At 47.1% G+C, this 17,611-nt stretch overlaps 1 protein-coding gene across 2 annotated transcripts in view; it reads right to left on the reverse strand.

Moving 5' to 3' along the window:
* Positions 1 to 8,533: 8,533 nt before the first annotated feature.
* The window catches only part of PIAS4 (protein inhibitor of activated STAT 4), a 31,728-nt gene continuing 22,650 nt past the window's right edge, over positions 8,534 to 17,611 (reverse strand). For both annotated transcript variants that reach the window (XM_060275378.1, XM_060275377.1), the window contains exons 7-11: positions 16,961 to 17,066; positions 14,667 to 14,740; positions 13,722 to 13,882; positions 11,907 to 12,049; positions 8,534 to 9,837 (exon numbers count right to left, since the gene is read on the reverse strand). In XM_060275378.1, the coding sequence (XP_060131361.1) occupies positions 9,635 to 9,837; positions 11,907 to 12,049; positions 13,722 to 13,882; positions 14,667 to 14,740; positions 16,961 to 17,066 (687 nt within the window). In that variant the 3' untranslated portion in view covers positions 8,534 to 9,634. The remainder of the gene's footprint in view (positions 9,838 to 11,906; positions 12,050 to 13,721; positions 13,883 to 14,666; positions 14,741 to 16,960; positions 17,067 to 17,611) is intronic.

The following is a 17,611-nucleotide window of genomic DNA, read 5'->3' on the forward strand; positions in this document are numbered from 1 at the left end:
CACCAGACCTCCCCGTTCATGATGTACCTATGATGAATCTAGGGAGGGGGGTCTTGGGCTACACCCCTTCTGTGACATATGGATGATGCTTCTGGGGGGTGGGCTGAAACCAATTTCAAATTTCTTTTTAAGGACAGGACACCTTTGTTTGGGCCCTTCCTTGTTCTCCTGCGTGAGAGGAAGGACCCTGTTGCAACAGCGAAATAAAAGTGCCTTGCTTCGTACGTCCTGGTTTGGTCTCTGTTATTTGGTGGGCAGGAGACGCTTAAATTCGTCTGTTTGCCTGGATCCTTGGGCTCTCCCTGGGCAGGATCCATTTCTCTGGGTTCATAGGAACCAGCTTAAATTTTACTTCAATTTGGCGACCACTTCGGGGACCCCAGTTTTGCCTTGAGCTCCGGGTTCACTGGGGAAGGGGAACCCAGCGCGCCCCTGCCCCTTTTGCAGGGGGGTAAACCAACCTCAGGACCCGAGGCACTTGGTAGTAATTGAGAGTCCAAGCGGGACCCCCAGGACGAAGCAACGTAAAAGGGGACAAGGCTGTTTTTCTTCAGGAACCAGTTGGAAGCTGGAGACAACGGGATTCGACTGAAAGGATCGGTCGTGAGTATTAAAAGGGGACACCTTGGGTGAGCTAAGAACCACAGCAACTAAAAATCTATTTCTCCACTTGGACTATCCTTTTCTACTCTCCTCTTTGGACCTTAGTTGCAGCAAGGCTGCCAGGCACAGTTATAAAGTAGAACTGAGGTCCAGGGCAACAGTGTTTACGTTAAACGCAGAGCCCAGAAAGACTGTCCCAGCTCCCTTCTGCCAAACTGAGCAGAAGTCTGAGCAAACTGTCGCTTTTCTACCAATCTGGGAATCTGGCTATCTCAGCTCTGTTTCCTATTCCTCTGCTCTTAATCTTCGGGTGAAGACGCCCCTCTGCCATGGCGACCCTTGTTGGGTATGACCCATGATCAGAGATTGCAAGTGCGCCTGTTCCTTTTCCTACTTTGTATTCCTCAGTTCCGACCTGACATTGCATAGGCAAGCGTTCAGTAGGATCTGAGTCTAGTGTGTAAGAGGCAGGGAAGTTGCTGTGGAACCCTCAGGCAATTGATGACCAGTGGGAGGGTTCCAACAGGGTTTTAGCTGCACCAGCCGCCAAGTAGTTAGTGCACGCGAACGGTAGGCAGGAACACCACTAGAACGTGGGGGTGAGTCATGGACTCGGGAAGTTAAGAGTGTCCAAGGAATAGGGTCGGGGACCCGAACTGCAGTATAAAAAGACAGAAGTAAAATGGGTGCAACCCACTCTAAGGAATTCCTTTCCCAGACTCCCAACCGAGGCAAAGCACAACTGAGGCTTGGCTCCGGTAAGGACTTTGAGGATGAAAGTCCACTCCAATACGTTCTCTTAAATTGGCACGAAATCCCCGGGGCGGACAAGCTTGAAGGAAACCAATTGCAAAAACTTTGTAAAAAAAAAAACATTGGGTCCGATTTACTATGGACCACCCAGATGAGGGGAAATGGCTACCAGGAGGTTCCTTTAACATACAGAGAATCTCCACTTTAAAATTGACCCTGGAAGACCAGTACCCCCTTCAGAATGTTTACGCGTTACATGTTGTCTGTTATATGTGTTGTCTGTTAAGTGTATGTGTGTCTGTTCCTTGTGTCTGCTATAGTTCATTGTTCCCCTTAAAGTAAATGAGAGATGTAATCCAGGTTTAGGAAAATAGGGGTTTGTGTTTAAAATTTGGCCATGACACCCACAGACTGCCTTTTTTAAGCACGCATAGTTTAAAATAATAAGGCAAGCTTGCTTAAATAATCTTATGTAAGGGCTTGATCAACCCAAAAACATGGCAAATCTTTAAAAGAGTGGAAGTAGTGTGTAAAGGTTTGTTTTAAAGAGGCTGTAGAAGGCCATTTTTTCCTCTCCAAAAGTAAAAAGAGGGGGCAGGATGAAGGAAAATAAAGAGTAGTAAGTTTGAAAATGCTTGCTCAATGCTTTGAAAATATTTTGAAACTTGAAAATGTTCACTTCATGAGGTGCGCAAATGTTTGTTATTGAGAGAGGCTCTAAAAGGGAGTCTTTCTCCAAGTGACTAGAGGAATATTGACTAAAGGAAAATTGAACAGCTATTCCAATAAAGGTGATTTGTTTGTCAAAAGTAGAGCTTCCATAGCCAGGAATTGTCTATCTGAGTCTAGTTTTAACTTCAATTTTGTTGGACAGAAGGGTTATTGTTGGGCTCCCCATATCAGTCTCTTAAGAAAAAAACAACTCATCTGCTAAAGGGTTCTGTATAAAGTTGGTATTTTCATTCAAATCTTGTGAATCCTGTATCTTAGAGGGTTAGACTAAATGACCTCAGGGTCCCTTCTAACCCCCATTTTAGAGCTATGTGAAAGGCAATGTGTCTGATGTGGTGATGGGTTGAAATTCAGCCCAGCTCTGCTTTCTGGCAAGGAAAGATTATTGGTTTTCAGAGTTGGAACAAGAGTGTCATTGTTTTTTTTTTATGGAGTGATTATATAAGTTTTTATCACTTTGTCTATTAAGGTTTAAAGTTTAAGCACATATGAAAGTCTTGAACATTTCCCAATCTTAAGGTTTGCTAAAGGCTTCTATATAACGTTGGTACTCTTAATCTTCCCCTTCCTTATTTTTCCCTTAGTACACACGTGTGCTTCCGTGATAGGGCATAGCCTGTGTTTCCTTCCCAGTCAGGCATCTGTACTCAAATGTATGTGAATCCTAAGGGCGGTGATAGTGTTGAGATCCCCATAATTCAGAAGGGGTGGACTAGATTACTCAAGCACTGAAAAGTGAGTTTAAACCCTGTTGGTATAGTGAAATGGCCTGAATTCAGTCAAGCTTTACTCTTTGGTGGAGAAGGATGGAAATATAGATTTTTAAAGTTTGGCATGAAGAGTTTGAGGTGCCACTTAGAAAGAGGTAGAGATGGTATATCATACATTGAAAATGAATGTCTGGGGTTTTTTCCCCCACCATATTGTCAGCTATTTTTTAACTGCAAAACTCCAGCCAACAGTTCAAGCACATACAAATTCATAATCAAGCAGAATGAGCCTTGACCATCCCTGTACATAAAGGCCAGAAGAATTAGTCTGGAAGATGGTGAGGCCGAGATCAGTGAGAATGTTGAATATCATTAAGTCTGCTCTGGCCATATTACCCATAGATAAGGGGGCAGAGAATTTAGTCTGCCATGGCTGTAATAAATTAATTAAAAACAAACAAACAAACGAAAACATTTGCAATTACGAATTCACCCCGAACCCTGTAGATAAAGGGGGCAAATCGAGATTTATTTTGCCTGGGGTATGAGATGTTTATTTGGTGACTTCATTAGGACTTTAATCTGACCCAACTTGTATTGCAGCTTCCAAGTTAGTTTAAGGTTTATAAGCCTGCTTCTTAAGCAGCAAGAAACAAGAAACAATGTATCAAATTGTATTAGGACTCCAAACTAGGAAAACGAATTTAAACTGGCTCTGAAAAAAACAACAACACTGCTATGTTTCTAAACTGGCTCTGAAAAAAACAACAACACTGCTATGTTTCTATCTTTTGTTTGAAATCTAACCTTATTTTTAAATCTACTCTTTCCCCTTCCCTTCCTTTATTCAGATGGTAATTTGGTCAAGAGGTGCAGCACTTTAAAAAATGGTATAATAGACTGCCGAATCATGAACTCTGTACATTCACAGAGGCTATGTCAGCTTGAAGAGGAAAATAGAGGAGAAATTGGAGGTTTTAACTAAGGGGCGAAAAAGTTATAATCTGCTCATGAAATATTATTCAAATTTCTTAATGTAAAGCTTTGAACCACTGAGGGCAAACAATCTCATGTGTGTTACTGGTCCATCAAAGTTAAATGGTTGCCAAGTTTCAAAATATTAACATGCCAGATTCTTTCCACAGGTATAAATAGCAGAGTACTCCTACTATATGTCTGTCTCTTGAGTAGTTTATAAATTAATTAAGAGGTTCAAGGTTATGCTTTGCACATGAAAGTTAAATTCTAATTTCCTTATGTAAAAATAAATAGATAAAGAACCATTGAACCATCAACTGTTTAGAAGCTGCCAATTCCAGTTCAACATGCAAAACTTTTCACAGCTCTCCCACTGTATACCTATACATTTTAGGAACAACATTTCCTGACAAGATTTTCACATGAAATAATTCCCCCCTTCCAGCAGGATACTGAGATTCAGGGTGCGGAGAAATTCTTTCAGAACCTTAATGCAAAATTATCTCCCAATGGGGGGGGGGACATGCCACCTAAACAATATATTGTTATAAGAATTTTGAGGTCATATATATATATATATATATAATAATTGTTCATAAAACATGTACATGAATGTACAGTACAGGCACATGTCTGAAGCAGCACAGGAAGACAGGCCTTTCTGACGACACCATTTTGACTCTCTCAGACCTGGCGTTCCTCTGCAAGGAAGAAGGTGGGGGGAACCTTCTCATTGTCTCAGGAATTAAAGTGATAACCCTGGCATCCTGATACCTGAGTGCCAGACAAAAGGGTGTGATTAACTTGGCTGGGAAACAGGGAAATGTAAATATCTCTCAATTTTGTTGATTAGGTTTTGGGGGCAGGGGGCAGGGTCCAGACTGCTCAGATTACTGCCACCAGACCTCCCCGTTCATGATGTACCTATGATGAATCTAGGGAGGGGGGTCTTGGGCTACACCCCTTCTGTGACATATGGATGATGCTTCTGGGGGGTGGGCTGAAACCAATTTCAAATTTCTTTTTAAGGACAGGACACCTTTGTTTGGGCCCTTCCTTGTTCTCCTGCGTGAGAGGAAGGACCCTGTTGCAACAGCGAAATAAAAGTGCCTTGCTTCGTACATCCTGGTTTGGTCTCTGTTATTTGGTGGGCAGGAGACGCTTAAATTCGTCTGTTTGCCTGGATCCTTGGGCTCTCCCTGGGCAGGATCCATTTCTCTGGGTTCATAGGAACCAGCTTAAATTTTACTTCACCTGTAACCTCACTTTTCGCAGGGAGGGAACCGCCAGAAGGCCCTCAGAGCTGGATCTTAGTGTCCAGGCTGAACAATGGAGGTGGCGACGCTCCTTCAGGTATACTGGACTGAGGCTGTTTAGGGCTTTAAAAGTCAGCACCAACACTTTGAATTGTGCTCGGAAATGTACTGAGAGTCAATGTAAGTCTTTTAGGATCAGTGTTATATGGTCTTGGCGGGCATTCCCAGTCACCAGTCTAGGTGCCGCATTCTGGATTACTTGTAGTTTCTGGGTTGCCTTTAAAGGTAGCCCCACGTAGAGCGCATTGCAGTAGTCCAAGCGGGAGATAACTAGAGCATGCACCACTCTGGTGAGACAGTCTGCAGGCAGGTAGGGTCTCAGCCTGCGTACCAGATGGACCTGGTAGACAGCTACCCTGGACACAGAACTCACCTGTGCCTCCATGGACAGCTGTGATAAACAAGCATCTCAAGAGTTTTATTTTTATGTGTGCCTTTTGTTTGTGCATGTCGCTGTCTTTAATTATGGCTAAGGGCCTTTACAGCTAAGGTGAGCTCTCTCAGAGGGGCTGCTGGAGCTGATCCAACCACATACTAGAGAGGAGACCCAGGGAAGGCTCATTCTCTGTGGCTGCTGCGCCATTTATTAAGCAAGGATAGAGAAATCTGTTCAGCCAAACTCCACACAGGAAAACCCTCCCCAGCACACATGAAAGAACGGGCATGCAAGAGGTTGCACAAACAGGGGGAAAGCAAATGGAACGGTTTCAAAACTCAAGCTGAACTCCCCCCAAAGGCATACAGATCCTCTCAGATCAAAGGAAATCTAAGGCTTCAGCCACCATGAGTAGATAAGATGTGGCCCTCCAGATGTTGCTGAACTACAACTCTCATCAGCCACAGCAAGCACGGCCAACTGCCACGGATGATGGGGCTTGTAGTTCATCAGCATCTGGAGAGTCAAAGGTTCCTCAGACCAGCTTGAGACATAGGAAGCTGTCTTAAGATCATAGAATTGTAGAGTTGTAGAGGGGACTCAAAGGGTCTTCCTGATGTTGAGTCGGAATCTCCTTTCTTATAACTTGAAGCCGGTGGTTCGAGTCCTACTGTCTGGGGCAGCAGAAAACAAGCTTATACTAAGTCAGCCAGATGTGGCAGTACCACAGCCTCCATCATTCCTGACTGCTGGGCCATGCTTCCTAGGGTTGACAGAAGTTGTAGTTCAGCATTATCTGAACCTACAGTAAATAAACTAGGGACAGGGGCTGTATCTCTCTCAAAGTATCGCCATATCAAAGAAACAAATGGGAAGGGGAAGGTTAGGACACGCACGCACACCCCATTTATCGTTCTCAGGGGCAGCTGTCTGGCTTTTTGTCCACAACAGTACTCTAGAACTTGTTTTGTTCCTGCAAGACAATTCTTACCCATGTTCTTCAGAAGTAAACCAACAGCTCTTCTAGTCTTCAACGCTAAACAGAACACACATGTTCAGAAGAAGCACACCAGAAGGTAGGGGTCAAGCAACAAAAGACTCATGCTGCTTGCAAGGCCTTCCAAACCATTGGGTTGTCCACTGCTGGAAACAGGACACTGGGCTAAGTCGGAGCTTTGACCTGACCCATCACAACAACTTCAGGCATAGGTGAAAGCAGGTTAAAGTGAAATCTTTCAATTAATTTTATTTAACAAACACTATATACTTTTGAATTCTGAAGAATGTGTATTGAAGGAAAGAAAAAATAATTTCTTTTCTTTACACACACACACACACACACACAGAAAAGGGGGGGGGACCAGTACAGGGATGTTAAGCAAAAACATATGTACAGAATGGACATCAGGAAGGAAGGAAGGAAGGAAGGAAGGAAGGAAGGAAGGAAGGAAGGAAGGAAGGAAGGGGGGTGCGAAGTCTCAATGGACAGTGTCTGGGATGGGGAGCCAAAGAAGTTTAAACACACAAATTATAATCCTGAGGGAGAGGAGTGTGACTAACTACTGAGTGGCTGAAGAGGCAAGTGACCATCTGTACAAGATCTTTGCAAACCTTTAGTGGATCTGGAGGTCTCGTGTGTGCACATTTTAAAAACTGCAAACGTATTGCTTCAGTTTGAGATGTTTGATTGGGGGCGGTTGGGGGAGAGCACGAGGGGGGAAGTGGAACAAGAGCCAGGAAGGCTGAGTGACTTGACACACCTCCCCTCCTCCAGCAATCTTCTCCACATCCGCTTCCAAAGGACTGGGACAGGGCTCCCCCCCTCCCCGCCAAGTGCTGTTTATCCCAGGGATTCTTCAAGAGCCCTTCAACAGGCACGGGGGCAATCAGTGGGGTGGGATGTTCAGGGGGAGAGAAAAGCAACTGACAAGAATTACTTGCCACGACCCAGCAGAACTCTTAAGCGTTTTGCTTCTCCTTCTTGGGTGAGGTCCTATACAGCAACCGTTTAGGTTTGGGGACTTCTATAAAATACACTTGAACTGGCTTTTCTTTAAAACACCCTCACTCTCTGGAGAGGGCTTTCTTTCTCCCATGCCATGCGCAGCCTGGAAAAGGGAGACAGAGACGCACTCTCGGAGCTAAGGAGGTGCCATTTCTCTGTTCGGCCATACCTCCCATGGGCACAATCCTTTGGAAGAGGTATTGCTCTTTTTATTAAAAAACGCAACGCTCAAGAGAAGCATGGATTAAAAAAACGATGACGGTGCTGTTCTCTCTGGCTTCATGGGATAGAGGGGAAGGTGGAGGTGCCTTGAATACACATCATGGCTTTGTCTTTTGTTTTGTTTTTCTGGGGGGAGAAAACAGCAAAAGCACCCCACGTTCCAGGTTTGCTGAGCTGGCGGAGGGACAACAGGTGGGAATGGCAGGGAAGAAGGGGAAAGGTAGGCAAAGGAAACAGGACAAACTCCCCCCGACCCGCCAAAAGTAAAATAAAATCCTAGGCCAATTGTTTTCAGAGTGTGCAATAAAAGCCCACCTAGCACAGCCTTGGCCTAGTGTACACACATGAAACCAACAGACACACTTTTCCTTGGTCATCTGCATGGGGTTACTACTATGCACCAGCTTCTGGGCAGAGGATGTGTGTGTGTGTGTGTGTGTGTGTGTGTGTGTGTGTGTGTGTGTGTGTGTGTGTGTGATGAGGGGCGAGCATTTCCTCGCTTGCCAGCAATGAAAGTCAAGAGCAGACGTAGGCAAGTGATCCAAGGCCAGGCAGAGCAGAAGGGGGCAGTATTTAAAAAGAGTCCACAGATACACAAGGGGCGTGCGCTTTTGAAAACAGAGGGGGAGACGTATCAAAGCAGCTGGAAGTCCGTAGGCAATTTTAAAAAGACAACAGTCACCTTGCATGCTGCCCCACACCACTTCATGACTGAGCTACACCTGAATTTCTGTTTGTTTGTCTTAAAACCGAGGTAGTTGGGTAGAAACAATAGTAATAACAATAAAAGTTCCTCCACCTGGCATTTCTGTTCTGGAAAGGGCCATTGTGTTCCCCCCCCAACCCGCCCGCTCCTAGCCCGCCCCCTGGCCAAAAGCTGTTTTGTTCCCCAAAACACCCAACTCAAGCTGAAGCCCTGGTGAGATTAAGGGGGGGGATGGGGACACACACAGCCCTTTTCGCCTTCCAAAACACACCAAGTTATTGCACTTCAAAAGAAAGGGAAAAAAGACAACAGGTTTGTGGTTCAACCCCATTCCGCATTCCAACACCCCTCCCCCTCCCACCTCCCCAATGGCTTTGTTCAACTCAAAAAAGTGTGGGGTGGGGGTAACAGGGAATCAGTATGTAAGAATTCTACATTATTTTCAGAAGAAGCTATAAAGAGTTCTTTACATGAGGTTCTCTCCAAGATGCTCCAAGGAACTCTAAGCCATCGTGGTTTCAAAGTCTAGGTCCATCTTTCACTGGCTCCCCTCCCGAAGCCCTTTCCTGACGTGCCCATGGGATGGGGGGCAGTGGAGAGGGGGGGCCAGGAAAACCTGCTGGTTCTAGGAGCCTACCAGCATCGATGTGAGGGGCAACAAACACACAGCACTCCCTTAAAATGTCCAGCAAGGGGGGTTTTGCACATGTCAGAGAAAGAGAAAGAGTGTGAGAGAGATTGAGAAGGAGTCAGGAATGGTTGTCGAACAAGGCAAGACATGCCGCTTTTGGGAGGCCCGCAAGAGTTCAGGTTGCCTGCCGGCGCTCAGACACACTCCGAGCAACTGGCACCAGGTCATCCAAGAAGCAACGGGGGCGGAGAGGAGAGCAGGGGGTCGGGGGCGCGAGGAAGGAGTGGAGAGCATGTGGCCAATTCCCGACACGACTCCTCCTTGCAAGGGAGGTGCGTCCTGTCCCGGCCCTGCTTCTCGGGGCGGTGCACGTTGCAGGAGCTCTGCCAACGTCGCTGCCATACCCTCGCCCCCGGCAGGCCTTCTTAATTTTTTTTCTTTTTCCTAAAAAAAACCAACTTGGAACTGGGAAGTCACAGAGGGCAGCTTTGGAAGAGGGCGAGATGGAGGGGAAGGGAGGGAAAGCCCCTCTTCCCATGTCTGAATAAGCACCAAGGTATTCAAGCTTTTCCCACGCGGAGGACCTGGAGCGCCCCCTGCAGTCAGCAGGCAGATGCCAAGCCGTTCTTGTATAGGCGGGGCAGTTTCCTTTTGGGTCCGCCGTCGTCCTCGTCCTCTTCGTCGTCCTCGTCCTCCTCCTCGGAGGACGAGCTGTCCAGCGTCAAATCCACCACATCGGCAGGGACCTTGCCGTTCTCCACGCTGGGGGCGGGAGGCGGCACACCGTTGGCATCCGAAGTGCCTCCTGGAAGCAGGGGAAGGAGAGCCAGGGGGAATTAACATGCATTATTATTATTATTATTATCCCCATCATCTTCTTAAAGTAAGATATTTCTATTATGTATACATACCGAATATTCCGGCGTTTAAGACGACTGGGCGTATAAGACGAGACCTCCAACTTTTCCAGTTAAAATATAGAGTTTGGGATATACCCGTCGTATAAGAAATACGCCCCAGCGTATAAGACGACCCCCGACTTTTGAGAAGATTTTCCTGGGTTAAAAAGTAGTCTTATACGCAGGAATATACAGTATATATTTATATCATATTTATCTAGCTTCTTCCAGCTGGAAGAAGCAAAGATCACCGGTGTCGAAGCAATGATTCTTTAACATCAATTTCATTGGACTGGTCATATTATTTGGATGCCTGATGATCGTCTTCCAAAGCAACTGATCTTTTCTGAATTTAAAAATGGAATGCGTAATGCTGGTAGTCAACAAAGGAGGCTTAAAGACTCTCTCAAGGCAAATCCTTAAAAAATGTACTATAAACACTGACAATTGGGAAACACTGGCCTGCGAGCGCTCTAATTGGAGAGCAGCCTTTACCAAAAGTGCCATGGGCTTTAAAGACACTCGAACTCAGGGAGAAACGTGCTAAGAGGAAGGCACGCTTGGCAAACTCTCACTGTGATCAACTCCTGCCTGGAAACGTATGTCCCCACCATGGAAGGACATGTGGATCCAGAATTGGCTTCCACAGTCACTTACAGACTCACTGTTAAAACTGTATTTAAAAATGCAATCTTACTCAGCTATGAGGGATTGTCAAAGAAGAAGAAAAAGAAGAAGATCATATTTATATTTAGTAACATGATAAAATTAAAACCATGTGGATTTACAGATTAAAATAACAAAATTAACACCACCCATAATCCCAAGTGTTACCACATCCAAGATCTACATTTTGCCGTGCTGAAAAAAAGCAGTTTTTTCCCCCTCTCAGGCTGAGGCCTTGGAGGCCTCCTCCGGCATTTTTAAACATGTTTCTGTCTTTCTTTTTATATTCCAACCTTTGCCCACCTCTGCAGAACTTTCCCTGTCTGATAGCGATGAGCCCGAGGGCAAGCAGCCTGGGGATTGCAGACACGGACACCCTTGCCAGCTCCAGAATTCGGCTGGGCCGCGCTTGCATTTGTGGCCCTGTGGCTCCAACCTCAGTGAGCGACTCGAGGGAAGCTGTGGTAGTGAGGCAATGGCTGGATTCTGATCACAGGGGGGCAGATTGACCCCAAGGAACTTCTTTTCACACTCTCAAGCCTTCTCAAACAGATCTCTTGTTCCTGTGGTTTCCAAGAACCGGCATTCGGAAGCATTACTGCTTCCAGCGATGGAGGAATAGGACAACCATCAGGACTAGTAGCCACCGATAGCCCTCCCCCTCCAAGAATTTGTCTAAAGGAAGAAGCCTGGTGTAGGAACAGTCCAATGGAATAGTTTGAAAATCCCCGAACTATACCTGAAAATTGTTCCCATAGCTGCTAGGCAAACTGTATGTGACTTAAGTTCATTTGGAGGTAGAACTCTGAACTGTCTCTAGTTCATTCTCTTATTGCTTTTTTTTTTTTGCGCTCTTTGGGCCTTTTGAGGCCAATCATTGGGGGAAATGAACAAAGCCAGTCATGTACACTGTGTGTGTATTTTGATGTCTCCTTTGTTAAGGATCATTTGGATGGGCTTGAATTGTAAACTGAATGTAAACCAAACTAGTTTTCAAAAGGGAAGTGGAATTAGTTCCCCTTTGAACATGTCACACTCATTTATTTATTGATTCAAGATGAAAGTTCTGATCCATGCAAGCTTCACTCACAGGAGACTCAATGGGTTGCATTCAACAAAGTTTTACTCCGAGCCGGGCCACAGAAATGAATAGATTTCTAACAGTCAAGTCCTTCAGTGGGTCTACTCTGATCAGGCAGGACTAACGTTGGTTGCAGCTGAAACTTTCAAAGCTCTGCGGCACCAGAGTTGTTTGGTCCCCGTTTAGGAAGGAAACACAGCTGTTGCCAGCAAATGTTTTTAGACTCACCTGTGGACCCACCCACAACTAAAATTGGACACTGGGGGCTGTAGCTCCTCTCCTTCTCCGCTTTGATAGGGCACCAGGAGCCGTCCACCAAGTATTCAATCTCGTCGGCATCTTCACATTCCGTCAAGATCTTTGACAAAAGCCTGTGGGGGAAGAGACAGCACAGCTGCCAATTCGAACTCTGAACTGTGTCAAGTATACACTTCCAGAGTTCCAGAGTTAACGCTAAATACAATACCTCAGGTAAATGAAGCCACCATAGGGCCGTGAAAACTTGTGTCCCGGGCTTTTTTTGACTCGTCTACCCATGTACTAGGGCCGCAGGTGGCGCTGTGGTCTAAACCACAGAGCCTAGGGCTTGCCGATCAGAAGGTCAGCAGTTCAAATCCCCGCGAAGGGGTCAGCTCCCGTTGTCCGGTCCCTGCTCCTGCCAACCTAGCAGTTCGAAAGCACGTCAAAGTGCAAGTAGATAAATAGGTACCGCTATGGCGGGAAGGTAAACGGCATTTCCATGCGCTGCTCTGGTTCGCCAGAAGCGGCTTAGTCATGCTGGCCACATGTCCTGGAAGCTGTACGCCGGCTCCCTCGGCCAGTAAAGCGAGATGAGCGCCGCAATCCCAGAGTCGCCCGCGACGACCTAACGGTCAGGGGTCCCTTTACCCATGTACTATGTGAAAACAAAGGGGCACGTTGGTTGTTGGATGTGAAATACATGCCAGATGTCATGGATCGGGTAGGGGCAGTCACAGGGATTAGCCACAGCAACGGGTGGCAGGATCAGCTAGTGTAATGTAAATACACACACACACACACACACACACACACACACACACACACACACGAGAATGATTAGGTTTATCATGATGTTTTTAAATGAAAATTGCTTGGAGATCTTGTTAGAAAGCGACATATCAATAGCCTAAATCCTCACACGAGACTTTGCCTTCCTTTAAAGCCCAGAGATGGAAAGAAGACAAAGTCCCTACCAGAGAAGAATGGCAAACTAAGCTGTTGATCTATGCCGAAATGGCAAAACTGACCAGAAAACTCAGGAACCAAGAAGACCAAAACTTCAATAAAGAATGGGGGAAAGTTATAATTTACTTGAGAGGCCACTGTAAGCAGATGAAAACATTAGCAGGATTACAATAACACTTGTAATGTAGAAGATATTATGGATAAACTGGAGAGACATAAAATTTGGATGGTGAAATAATACAGAGTTGAAAAGGTTTATAACAGGACCCATGGAGGGGCAGGTGGGAAGTCCCCAAATAGAGATTCGGAGAAGTCTCCAAATATGGATGTATATTTTGTATTGTTATAACTCTATACTTGTAAAAGCAAATGAAAATTATTTCGAAAGAAAGAAAGAAAGAGTTGGGCATGTTTAGCCAGGAGAAGAGAAGATCGAGAGGTGAAGTGAGACCCATCTTCATTGATCTGCCTCTTTGCTGCATGGAAGATGGAGCAAGCTTGCTTGCTTGTCTGCTGCTGTTCTTGGGGGGGGGGGCAGGAACCAAACCAATGGATTCAAAGGACGAGAAATGAGATTCTGACAAAACATCAGAAAGAACTTTCTCAGAGGAAGAGCTGCCCACTACCTCAGAAGGCGGTGGCCTCTCCTTCCTTGGAGGTTTTCGAACAGATGGCTGTCCATCAGGCAATTCTTCCACTATGTTCCCTGCATTGCAGGGGGTTGGACCAGATGACCCAACTCTGCGGTTGTTATTCTAAGGCAGGCCTCAAGACACACACACACACACACACGAGAGAGAGAGAGCTGCTTCCAACGGGGCAATCAGCTCAACTCACCCATCAATCATCAGTTGGTCGTAAGTGGCGGGTTTGTCGCAAACTGGGCACATCCATGTGGGCTTCTTCTCATTCATCTGCAGGTAGAAAACGGCATCGAAACACTGCAGATGAGCACAGGTCTCAGCCCGACACGGCACCGACAGACGCATCTTCACAAGCTTTGGAGAGAAAGGTGAGGAACGTTATGAGAGCCCCAGAATGGACGTAGAGGAGGAGGAGGCCACCTGCTGGTGGAGGGGGCCACCTGCTGGTGGTGGGCGGGACCTGAGCAAAGGTGGGCAGAGCAAAGGTGGGCAGAGCAATGGATGCAAATGTTTACCTTTGTATAGAAGGCTAATTCCTACACACACACACCCCTCCAAACTCCATCGAGGCAAGGAAGAGGCCTTATCAGAGTTCAATGGCACATTCTAACCATGCAGAGACACTCAAGGAGAGTCCAGAGCAGTGGAGGGGGGGAGAGGACTGCCCCCTTTTTAAATTTTAGGCAAAACCTAAGGGCAGGGATATGCCTTCGCTGAGCAAAGCCCAGTTTCCAAAGGGAGGATGGAAGACTCAGTAGCCTCGGGCAGCTTGAAAACAGCAGAGATCTATTTATTAAATTTATATACCACCCTTCCTCCTTTTCAGGGCGATTCCCAACAGGGTTGTTGAGGGGAGTAAATGAGGAGTAGGGGAAACCAGGCATGCCACCTTGATATAAATGGCATATAAATGCAACAAATAACCAAACAAATAATAAACGTTCCAAGGCTGCTGGACTTGAGAAAATCTTAAGTGTCAAAGCATCTCCTGCAATGGTACCTTCTCACCAATCAGCTGTTCCCAAGGCATGTGAGCTGTGCTGTTCCTGCCACCTCTAAACACACACACACAGAGAGAGAGAGAGAGAGAGAAAGAGAGAGAGAGAGAGAGCTTTACAACACAACATGGATCACTTACTGGGCATATGAGAGACACTCTGACTCCAGTGGTGGCGATTTCACTTTCTGGATCCAGGCGCAGCTTCTCTTTAACTACAGTTGTTTGAGTCGGGGGGGGGGGGGAGAGAATATGTGGAAGAAGAGAAGAGAGGGAACACAGCAGTGATCCTTTATTAGCAACTTCCACCACTCCCCAGGGAACGGAGGAACCGGGCCGTGGAAGAATCTGTCTCGTCCCCCCCTCGACCTGCTTCTGCCCAGGACAAAGGGCCCCTCTAGACCAGGGGTCCCCAGACTACGGCCTGGGGGCCACATACGGCCCCGGAGGCTCTTTTATGCGGCCCCGGGGACCCCCGCTGCCCGCTCTTACTGGCGCGGTGCGGCTGCCAACTTCCGACCCGGAAAAGCGATGGAAATAGCTTGTGTGCACGCGCATCATTTCCGGTGTACTTCCAGGTCAGAGGAGGCTTCTGCACATGCGCACAAGCTATTTCTGGCGCTTTCCAGGTCGGGAGTGTGCCAGAAATAGCGTTTACGCATGGGCGTGCACAGCCGCACGCCCCCGCGCCCCCTCCCCCACCCTCCGGCCCACCACGCAATCGGCGCGGCGGGCATCTGGCCCAAAGCCGGGTAAGTTTGGGGACCCCTGCTCTAGACGGATGTTTTACGGCAGGTATACTCTGGGTTTTTTTTGCACAACCATTGTGAGCTAGGGGTTGGGCTTGTTCTGCTTTATTAATTGGGCTCTTTCCCAATAGCATGCTGTTCAGAGGGGCCACAGTGATATAATAATAATAATAATAATAATAATAATAATAATAATAATAATAATAATACTCTGCCCATCTGGCTGGGTTTCTCCAGCCACTCTGGGCTGCTCCCAACAGAATATTAAAAACACAATAAAACATCAAACATTAAAAAATTCCCTAAACAGGGCTGCCTTCAGAGGTCTTCTAAAATTCAGAGAGTTGTGTATCTCCTTGACATCTGATAGGAGGGCGTTCCACAGGGAGGGCACCCCTACCGAGAAGGCCCTCTGCCTGGTTCCCTATAACCTCACTTCTCGCAGGGAGGCAGAAGGCCCTCAGAGCTGGACCTCAGTGTCCGGGCAGAACGATGGGGGTGGAGACACTCCTTCAGGTCTACTGGGCCAAGGCCATTTAGGGCTTTCAAAGTCAGCACCAACACTTTGAACTGTGCTCGGAAACGTACTGGGTGCCAATGTTGGTCTTTTAGGACCAGTGTTATATGGTCTTGGCGGCCACTTCCAGTGCAACACATATAATCTGCGGCATCAAATGTTGCAGGATCTTGGCAGGTTACAGGATATGCACTGACTGGGAGTGAACTGCTCGGACCGCCCTGATAGAACCATGAGCACACAGCACCGAGAATGCACAGTTATAAGGCAACCTGGAGATTTAAGAGGAAACAAGGCAACCTGGAGATATAAGAGGAAACCACTTTTATCCCACGACCCAACACAGTACCAGCCTTGTGCGACTTGCAGGGCTACCCTGAGCGATGTATTTCAATAGCAGAGAAAGAAAATGGGAGGCCCAAGGCACTGCATTGCTGGCATCCAATCCAATACAACCTGCCTCCCCATCCCACCCCAGCCTTACTACAAAATGTATTTCGGATCAGCAGCTCTGCCATTATGCTGGAACAAGGGGAGTGAAACTCCAGCCTTCCCAGTGTGCATGGAACTCCCATCCGCTCCCAGCCAGCATGGCCAATGGTCAGAAGTGATTGGAAGCCCAGGGCAGCATTTGAAATCCGCCAGGCACCAGGCGCTTGACATCTCCACCATCTGGAGGTGCGTGCCTGGGGAATACCTTGGATCTTGCCTGTTTTCACACACTTAACAACGCACACTGTAGAATTCTATCTGTGCTACTTTATCCGCACGATCAGAACGGATTTCAGGAACCAGAGAGTTGCACTGAAAAATACAACTTCCAAGTCGTCTGGCCCCCCAAATGCCAACTAAGGCAATCCATTTTGGCGACCGCAACCCTGGCTCAAGGAGCCACTTGGCACTTCATTTACATACCTGAGTTTCTAACACTGGCTCAGGGGCGGCGAACCGGCAGCCTTCTGGAGACTGCTGGATTGCAACTCCCGATCTGCAGAACTCCCTTCTTCATGTACCCCCCCTCCACAGGAGCACAATACCCTAAATTTCAGGGTCGTGGGTTCGAGTCCCCACGTTGGGAAAGAGATTCCTGCATTGCATGGCCTTCGGGGGTCCCTTCCAACTCTACGATTCTACAATTCCCTGAGAAGCGTGTCAACTGCCGAGCTCACCAAGTGCCTTGCACAGCTCTGGGTGCTTAATGCCGATTACTTTCAACCTCTGGAGCAGCTCTCCCGACGTCATCTGTCTCACGAGGAAGAGGCCCACGGAGTAACTCTGAAGAGTGGGATGAGAACAAAGGGTTTGTGAGAAACCACAAGGCAAGGCAAACTTCCTTGGTCTTCAAAGCAGCCCTCCTATCACCTTGCAAAGGATCCTTCCTGTGTTTCAGTTCCTGTGCTTATTATTTGAACCAGGGGAACCTCTGGGCTTGGTGGCAAATGCAGCCCTCTAGGCCATATACCCTCCTGAGCCACACCTCTCATTGGCCTTGCTTCGCCCACCCACTCCTTGCGTACTCGTGCCAGGCTAGAATGTGTTTCCTGACCATGCTTCCTGCTTTCCTGGTTGGAGAAAAGTGAGAGCGAGAACTAGCTGACTGTGAAAAGGCAAAATTTGCATCTCCTTCTCTGCCCATTATTGACCCACTCAGGGCATGCGACCCTGAAGGCAATGCAGCCCTTGGATTCCCCGCCCTTGATTTAAACATACACCTCCCCTTTCCCTCCAGAGATGCCAAATGCACCATTATTATTATTATTATTATTATTATTATTGAAAAATATCTGTCAAACTTGGCTGCTCTCTATATGGCTCAGTTA

Source organism: Zootoca vivipara, chromosome 6, assembly GCF_963506605.1.
Source record: "Zootoca vivipara chromosome 6, rZooViv1.1, whole genome shotgun sequence".
NCBI classification, from domain to species: Eukaryota; Metazoa; Chordata; class Lepidosauria; order Squamata; family Lacertidae; genus Zootoca; species Zootoca vivipara.